Source organism: Centroberyx affinis, unplaced genomic scaffold (assembly GCF_046629955.1).
Source record: "Centroberyx affinis isolate AG114_WGS23_722 - 3 ecotype Tasmania unplaced genomic scaffold, CSIRO-AGI_Caff_v1 ptg004788l_1, whole genome shotgun sequence".
NCBI lineage: Eukaryota > Metazoa > Chordata > Actinopteri > Beryciformes > Berycidae > Centroberyx > Centroberyx affinis.
Window position 1 is genome coordinate 21,536 of NW_027282326.1, and position 9,273 is coordinate 30,808.

General features: G+C 41.6%; 1 protein-coding gene across 1 annotated transcript; it reads right to left on the reverse strand.

Annotated features, from left to right (window-relative positions):
* Nucleotides 1-423: 423 nt before the first annotated feature.
* Nucleotides 424-5,587, reverse strand: LOC139666081 (uncharacterized). The gene is made up of 2 exons (XM_071545178.1): nucleotides 5,449-5,587; nucleotides 424-1,489 (listed from the first exon to the last, which is right to left on the reverse strand). The coding sequence occupies exon 2, from the start codon at nucleotides 1,406-1,408 to the stop codon at nucleotides 479-481; it is 930 nt and encodes a 309-aa protein (XP_071401279.1). The 5' UTR covers nucleotides 1,409-1,489; nucleotides 5,449-5,587; the 3' UTR covers nucleotides 424-478.
* Between the last annotated feature and the right edge of the window lie 3,686 nt (nucleotides 5,588-9,273).

Here is a 9,273-nt window from a genome sequence, read left to right on the forward strand (position 1 = left end):
ATTTGAGGGGCTATTTTAAGTCAGAGGTATTTGATGCTTACCAGCTACGTTTGCTAATATGCTGATTTTGACAAGAGGAGAAGCACAATCTTTGATAATGCAGTTCACCTCGTCGCAAAAAGCAGCTTTCCACTGAGTTTTGACAGTTTGCTAACAGACTCATCTGCACAGTTCTTAAGTGTGACAGACTTTACAGCCTTAATGTCCAGACTTGTGTTGTCACCATAGCAACTAACCCCTAAAATTCCATAGTCGCCATTTTATGCTGTACTAGCCAAATTATCATGGCCACCACCCGCCACACACACACATACAGTATATTATGGTCATTTTGTACATTTTGTACTATGGGTAGGCTAAAGTAAAAATCTTACTTATTGCCCCTTTAACAGCAGGATCATTCCCTGGATACATAATGGTTGATAAAACCTGCAGCTCTGTTCATATCCTTCATCAACCCTCTCAGTCGTTCTCTCTCTCACTGTAGAGTAAAAGAGTCTCCCTGACCAACCAGTGTCGGCAGGTTCTCTCTTACTTTAGTAAAGTGCTGCTCAATCTCACGCTTCTGGCTAAAGTATGTGTGATTATAATAAGCCCCAAAATATTCCTCATTCAGGTCAGCAATTTCATATTGTTTCCCCTTCTCATTGCAAAAAGATTTAGGCCTATGCGTCCTGTCCATGCAAACACATGAGTGGACTAAATGACACTTTTCTCGTGTCACTGCCCTGTGCTCACTGAACAGCGTGTCCAGATCACTCTGGTAGGCGGAGAGGAGTCTCTCCACAGGGTCGCAGGTTTGAATCCCCCTGATTCTCACCATGTGAATCAGCATCTCAACATGGAAGGCCGCTCCGTTCACCCAGGCCTTCAGGGCCTGAGGCGTCATCTCCCCGTCCCTCACCATGGAGTTCTTCAGCTTTGTGAGCGCGGTGCTCAGCTGGCACTCGATCCGTTTGAGGTCGCTCTGCAGCTCGGCTCTGTTGTTGACGTTCATCACGCACCTCTTGAGGCACTCGTCGATTTGGTCCCAGACCTCGGAGGCCTTCTCCTCCGCGAACACGCTGCGGAGAGCGTCCTTCGTGCTCTCCTCAGCGGGAGCCCTTGAAGTTATGTCGATGATGATGGCCACAGCCAGAGCTCCGAGGCCCGCCGCATAAGGAACTGAAGTTAAATCACCCAGCTTCCCTGCAAGGCTCTTGATCCAGTCTTCAGCAGAGTCGCCCGCCTCCAGTTTCCTCTTCTCGTAGTGTTGTCTGAGGTTGTCCAAAGATCTGACGCTGCAGAATGTCACGATGGCTTGATTGACTCTCATATCCGGACCCTTATCGAGTCTGTCCACAAAGTTGTCCAAAAGTGTCTTGACTCGGTCTCTGCTCTGCTGCAGTGTACTCAATGTTGTGCCCATCTTCTTATTTTCAGGAACGAGGCTGTCAGGAGTCAGAAGAGCTTTTACTGATTTCCACAGCAGTTTGGTTTAGAAGTTGCACTATAACACACAAACAGGGAATTAAACCTCAGTGTTAGTACCATTACTTAGTTATGTTATGAATGGTGGTGGAGTAGGCTAGCTACTGGAGTAGCCTACTAATATGTCCTACTCAAGAAGTAGCCTACTGTTACTTTGCTGTTATTTTACTTAAGTAGGTGTAAAAATCTACTTAAGTAAAAGTAAAAAGTGTCTCATTTAACACGACCGCCCGATCCGACACATGCACATATCCAAACCTGCCCCAACCCGTTTTCATAAAAACAACGACCCGAAACCGATCCGCAACCCGAAAAAAGAAAATTCAGGAGGCCAGGTAATTTTCCAAAGACGTGTAACTAAGATATAGCCTATAATGCTGCAGTGTGTAAAACAAAAATTAGAGGACTGTGTATGTACGGGTAACAGGAGTCACTCCACTCCTCCGATCTCGCGATGGTTGTAAAGAATGTCTGTAACCATAGTAACGTTTACTTCAGACCAATATGGCGGCTACCATTTCCTGTATTTTCAGTTTACTTGACACCAGTAACACCAGAGCCGTCAATTTATCCATAAGATCTTAATAAACCATGGACTTGATACTTTCAACGCCGACATGTGGGCCGGGCCGAGACAGCAGAACTGGTAGGAACAACCGCAATGTTGAGGAAACAGACTGGATAGAAAATTTGAGATTGTCTCACAACACTTATCTCCGTCTCTTTCAAAATATAATGTTACGTAGTGTAACGAGTGTCGCGCCGTACGTAACATAACAACCAGCTGTCCAGTCCAGTTCTGGTACACACTACTCGGACTCAAAGTCGGTAGTCAATACCTTAATTTTCGGGGAGTGAGTTCGGTTGTAGAAGGCGTAGCCAGTGTGTGTGTAGCCCATTTGACCCGCACCCGCCCCAACCTGTTCTCAATATCTTCAGTCGACCCTAACCCACCCGTGGATAAACCCGCGGATAAACCCGCAGGTTTCGGATTGACCCGCGCATCACTACCTCAGAGTAAAAATTACTGAGTTACTTTTTTGGAAAAGAGAACGTTGTTAGCTGTGATCTTTTCCATGTGATTCTAAAAGGCGAGAGGACAGAGTTCAAACTTATTTATTTTAAAGTTAATTGTAAAAAATTGAAATTACACAAATAAAGTAAAGCCAGATTCCTCTTCTCACTGTGAACGGCTCCGTAACTGGCCAATTTACAATGGTCCAATGACTGCTGCGTATGAAGAGCCTACACATTTGTACTCTCCCAGCTGGCACGTGACCGACCTTCAACGTTGAAATGTGGTTGAAATAATGTCAGTTGTTGTTTCAACGTTGAAATAACTTTGAAACAACGTTTAATGCAAAATGGTTATAAAAAGGTTAACAAAATACTTATAAATCAATGTTGAAATTTGAACAAGATCTGTACGTTGAATCAACATAATGTCTTCAACAACGTTCTGCCTTATATGATCATTATTTTATTAGCATTTTATTATATTTTGATCATAAGACCACTTCAAAAATATAAATTTATTTTAAAAAATAGTCAACAACAATAATAATAATAATAATAATAATCATCATAATCATAAATTATTATTATTGTTGTTATTATTAGTACTAGTAGTAGTAGTATTAACAATGATAATTATTATTATTACAATGTATATATATATTATTTATATATTATAATTGACTATAATTATATATAAAGTTATGTTCTTATATTTTTTAGATATAATATAGATATCTCACATAAAAAATATAACATTATCATGCCCATTTATATTTTTCTGCTCCATCCAGACATGGATGTATTAGACCCAAATTGTGAGGTAATCTCGCGAGATTACACGAGACTGACAGTGTAACGGCTCTGCGCATGCGTAGCACAATTGCCCATGAACTTGGATCTTTGGTAGGAAGACTGCAAGAGAGCGGCAAAACACAGAAAAAAGAGAATTAACCTACATCTTATGCCACAACTTTGAAAGGTAAGTTCAGTCAATATTTGAAAGGCATAACGTCATTTATATATAAAAAGTGATATGACTAAAACGCATGATGCCAGTGCCTGGTAAGTTAAATGCTAACGCCACAGTTTGCTAACGTTAGCTAAATTAGCTAACATTTCTGGCACTTTTGGCACTTTGTCAATTTGCGCTTTTGCAGTTGCTAGTGCGATTTCCAGTGTCCCAAAGTGTATCATGTGTAACGTTAGGCCGCTGGTCCTAATTTGACATGCAGTTTTGAAAAAGCACCCTACATCAGCTGGTTGTCAGTCTATCATTACTTTTGAACTTGTCACACACTATCCAAGAGAGAAAAAGTGTCCTCTGCTCATCCAAGTTTTAGACCAATAATAGATCAAGGTTTTTGTGAAATTGTCTAAAAATGCTGTTGAAGATGCTAGCCAAGTGACATTCTTGAGTGGACTGTTACCTAGCAACAACAAAGTGGTTTTCTGGCTTCACAAATCAAGAGAGTTTGCGCACTTTACTTTTCTTAACATTCAAAGTGTGATTTAATGTGATCCTACTTAAACAACTTTGGTACCGCTTTGGAAAATGTTTGGCAACAATATACACTACACACGATTTGTCATACATGGGCTAAAATGTACAGCATTTTTGACAATGATCTAACCTGTGGTTTGTTTTTACTCTTTAGACGCTGTCATCAGCACACAACGACGCAAACTAAAGTAATGGAGACCATGAATAAGTACCTCAAGTATGCACCGGAGAGGATGGGTGGTGGTGGCCGTAAGAAGTAAAGACTCCCCTTAAAGACCCACGCCACGTTTTTTTTAAGGGTTTACCCCATTGTTTGTTTCGTTGAGCAGTTCCTCCGTCTCTAAATGATAATAATAATTAAAAAAAACTATATATATCTTCTAAAAAAGTGGTTTGTGTTTTCATTTTTCATTCTGGCATCTTATACAGTGCTTTTTTTCTCCCATACAATGTGGAACATCCCACCTGCACTACAGATAGAAGTTTGGAAATCTGACTATGTCTGTGAAAGAACATCTTTCCATCTATGTAAGGTAAATTGTAACAGCTGCTTTCCCTCATATTTATTCAGGAAGGTGCCATAATCTCTTCCCAGGGCATCTCATTTGATCACATTCAAGCTTTATCACAGTTATTTAGAGGTGTTTATTTTTGTTTATATGGTTTAGGGATAGCAGTATTGCAAGTTATGCACAGCAAGTTGCATAATCAAAACATGACAATGCATTGAAAACATGGATATGTAAATCACTGATTCAGTCAGTATTGTCATATGTTGATCCAATTGCAAACTATATAATATAATTGAATGCACAATTGTGTACAGTGTAGAATGAAAAGGAAACGCAATTTATTCAGTGTTGAAAAGTAAGACGTTGAAACAACGTCGCGATATCAACGTTGATTCGCCTTTCAAATCGAAACCAAATTCAACAGTGATCCAACCTTGATCCACGACCTATATTCACCCGTGAATAAACGTTAAAATGCCGGCTGGGCTGTAATGGATGTGATTTAAAATGTAGTGAAGCACAATACTTAAGCAAAAACGTACTTTAAAGTAACATTTCTGACTTTTAAGGTCCCATATTCTCCACTTTACAGCTTTTTATTTTGTGTCTTGAGTCGTTTAGAGGCTCGCTTTTCTAATATGGATTGTGTGGATTTAGTTGGCGACCGTGCGTTTTGATACTTTCACCATGTTTGGATAGACCATCCAACTCCTTTATCGTCACAGAGGCAAGGGGAGTCCTGCTTTACACCTTATGGGACCTTTAAAAAAACTACTCAAAAAAGTACAAGTAGGCTACATAAAAAGTCTACTCACTTCCAGTAACGTGAATAAATGTACCACACTTGGACTTAACATAATGCCTGAATGTATGTTCAATGATGCAACATGGATCAGGGCCCTACTTTATCATTAGCCTGCCAAACCTCAGATGAGAATAAAGCATTACCTTTGTGGAGGAATCTTCTCTCCGGGCCAGACTCGTGCTGTCAGGACCAAGTCAACAGACTTCCTGCTTGTCTGGTCGTCTGTCCTGATGGATGGATGAGTTTCAGTCCAAAAGCAGACAGCTGTGGCCTTTCTTATTGTTATTCCCGACAGAACTGATTACAGATCAGCTGATCACTTTGCTGTTTGTAGTTTCAGTTTTGCTTTCACAGATTTTGCCACTTTACATTATCCCTCCAACATCAACCCTGGTCTGTCAGGCTCTCACATAACAATAAGGGATAAAGATTCAAGAAATGCTAAAAGCAAGCAGGAATACAGGAATTATTCAGTAAAATTGATTGGATGTTAAAAAAATATCCAGTTTTATAAACACAAGGCATGAACTGAAGTTTAGCTAATACCCATAAAAGTGACTTTTACCAGACCCAGTTTCTGTAGAAACCAGTTGTGTTGATGTTCAAAATCAATGAAAGGAAATAATATTTATAATCATATTTACCCCTTTTGATTGCTTGTTGGCTTTCACCTTACACCAAATACATATAACAGATTCACATGAAATATTAAGGTATGAAGACACAAAAAATAAGTCAAGACAGGTCAAGGAGGAAGAAATGCTGTTATTGTGAGAATGTAATTTTAATTATGAACCTCCACACCTTGGCTGCATATTTTCTCACAGCTCCGACAATCCTCTTCTAGCACTCAGATGAAATTCACATGACATCACACAAACCAATGAGGGTTCTTCGCTGTGTTTATTTAGAATAAACAGATGGCATACAGAATGGCAATATGAGCAGATACATCTTTTTACCATTGTATGGCAACACATTCTCTGGCATTTTATAGTAAAGCACATTATTGTGTATGCAGTGCTTCTATGCATAGTCTACATGAAATGCTATAAGCTGTTTGGTAACGGTTTAGTTGCTAACGTTAGCTAGCAAACCAAGAAGCGTAACATTACTGTATTCTCTATATAAGCGGTGAAAGCAGCTGATCAGAGAGCTGAGATTACATTCATATAAAATGATAATTAACTCTGTCGTCACCACTAATGAGCCGTGGGACTGCAGAGAAGTTGTACTTGTTATATTTTTAAGCAGAGCAGTGCAGAAAAAGACCCATGTGTTAAAGGGGCAATAGGTAATCTGTGATCTTTACTGACCTCTACTGGTGACCAGTAGGAACTGCAACAACATTGGCAGAACTTCCAATGGGAGGAGTTAGCTAGCTAATGAGAGCAGAGATCCAACAGGATCATCTAGTGCAGAGCTAATATATCACCAGGCTGCAGACTGGAATAATAAAACTGCTGTCATTTGCTCTTTTGGCTTGAGAACGAGGCTTTTTGGCCTTTGTGAAATGTGTTGAGACGCCGGCTGCTTGTCCACAGTACCGTCCTCCATTGTTGATGAAAACGAGAAAACAAGCGGGTCTTGAAGGCTCCATGAAATGGCATCTTACTTCGTTAATGTGATGTATTTCCTGTTTAAACAGGATTGGGGCGGGACCACGGAACTTGAATGGGTAAAACAGTCTTTCCCAATCAAATCAGCGTTCTTTTTTATGTGAACTGTTGGACGAGCTTCCATACAAACCGACTTACAGCAAGTAGCTGGGGCGAGAGGTTTTTCAGCAAGAACCAAATTAGTGGAAAACTTCCATTGCAGCTGAATTAAGTTCTCACCTGGTTGTCAGTCCTGCCTCCACCAGGTGGAGCTGTTTTACAAGCTGCTGCTGTCTTTTTAAGTCGGTCAGAAGTTTTGACATCTGTGCAGTTAGTGGAAGTGGTTATAGGAGAGTTAAACTGTTTCTGCAGATGTCAGTTAGCTGCTTGAAGTTAGCAAATGCAAACTTTTCTTCACTAAAGGTAGGCTAACCTACATTACTTAAGAACATTTAAGGGGCTATTTTAAGGTAAAGGTATTTGTCTGATGATACTTACCAGCTAGGTTTGCTAATATGCTGATTTTGACAAGAAGAGCCAGAGAGAGAAGTACAGTATACATACTTACATACTTTGATAAAGCTAACATCAGCTTTCAGTTGGGTTTTACTAACAGACTCATCTGCACAGTTCTCAAGCAAGTTTGACAGAGTTTACAGCTTTAATGTCCAGACAGTGGAAGACCGTTCTATCCATTCAAGTTCTGTGGGCGGGACATAACGCAGGGAGGGACCATTCAAAACTGTAAACCAATGGGATCGTGTTTGTTCCAAAACAGAGTGAAGGATGTCATGAGGAGGATTTTCGACACACACATCAACACATCCTACTATAAAATGAGGAAAACTGTCCGTCTGTCTGTCTGCATCCATTTTGCTCCTCAATGGGTTGGCCAATCAATCTGAAACTGCACATGGGCATTGAGCATTGGCATAGACAGGGACTGACGAAGCTGATTTTTCCATTGTCACAAATTTACGCTGTTTATGCGCATTTTTCGCAAGTCTGCACGGAGTTGTGGCGCGCGCATCCCCGGGTATGGACTAGTGGTGATGTAATCATTCAGTTATTGATATTGATTAACAACCCTGTCAACCATTTTCCCTCAACACACCAACATTATGGTCATTTTGTACATTTTGTACTATGGGTAAAGTAAAAATCTTACTTATTGCCCCTTTAACAGCAGGATCATTCCCTGGACACATAACGGTTGATAAAAACCTGCAGCTCTGTTCAAACTCTTCATCAAACCCTCTCAGTCGTTCTCTCTCTCACTGTAGAGTAAAAGAGTCTCTCTGACCAACCAGCGTCGGCAGGTTCTCTCTTACTTTAGTAAAGTGCTGCTCAATCTCACGCTTCTGGCCAGAGAACCTGTGATCATAATATACCTCAAAATATTCCTCTTCTGTAATAAGGTTAGAGGCCATATAGGTCTTCAGCTCCTCGTTACAAAAGTATGGCCCTATTAAAATTTTTTCACACTGCTTCCGTATCACTGCCCTGTGCTCTCTTAGCAGCGTGTCCAGATCACCCTGGTAGGCGGAGAGGAGTCTCTCCACAGGGTCGCAGGTTTGAATCCCCCCGATTCTCACCAAGTGAATCAGCATCTCAACATGGAAGGCCGCTCCGTTCACCCAGGCCTTCAGGGCCTCAGGCGTCATCTCCCCGTCCCTCACCATGGAGTTCTTCAGCTTTGTGAGCGCGGTGCTCAGCTGGCACTCGATCCGTTTGAGGTCGCTCTGCAGCTCGGCTCTGTTGTTGACGTTCATCACGCACCTCTTGAGGCACTCGTCGATTTGGTCCCAGACCTCGGAGGCCTTCTCCTCCGCGAACACGCTGCGGAGAGCGTCCTTCGTGCTCTCCTCAGCGGGAGAGCTTGAAGTTATGTCGATCATGAAGACCAAGGCCAGAGCTCCGAGGCCCGCCACATCGGGAACAAAAGGTAAATCACCCAGCTTCCCTGCAAGGCTCTTGATCCAGTCTTCAGCAGAGTCGCCCGCCTCCAGTTTCCTCTTCTCGTAGTGTTGTCTGAGGTTGTCCAAAGATTCGACGCTGCAGAATGTCATGATGGCTTGATTGACTCTCATATCCGGGCCCTCGTCGAGACTCTCCACAAACTGGTTAAAAGCTTTCTCTCTCTTCTCCTCGTCACTAAATCTAGCTCCCATCTTCTTGTTTTCAGGGTCGAGGCTGTCAGGAGTCAGCAGAGGTTTTACTGATTGCCACAGCAGTTTGGTTTAGAAGTCGCACTACAACACAAACAGGAAATTAAACCTCTAGTGGCAGTGCAGTCTGTGCCATTACTTAGTAATGCTTTGAGTACATGACTTAGCATAATGTACGTCTATCCTCCACCTCCCTCTAAAC

Coding starts and splice junctions, on each gene's coding strand:
- LOC139666081 (XM_071545178.1), bottom strand. CDS start 1,408: ATGGGCACAACATTGAGTACACTGCAGCAGAGCAGAGACCGAGTCAAG.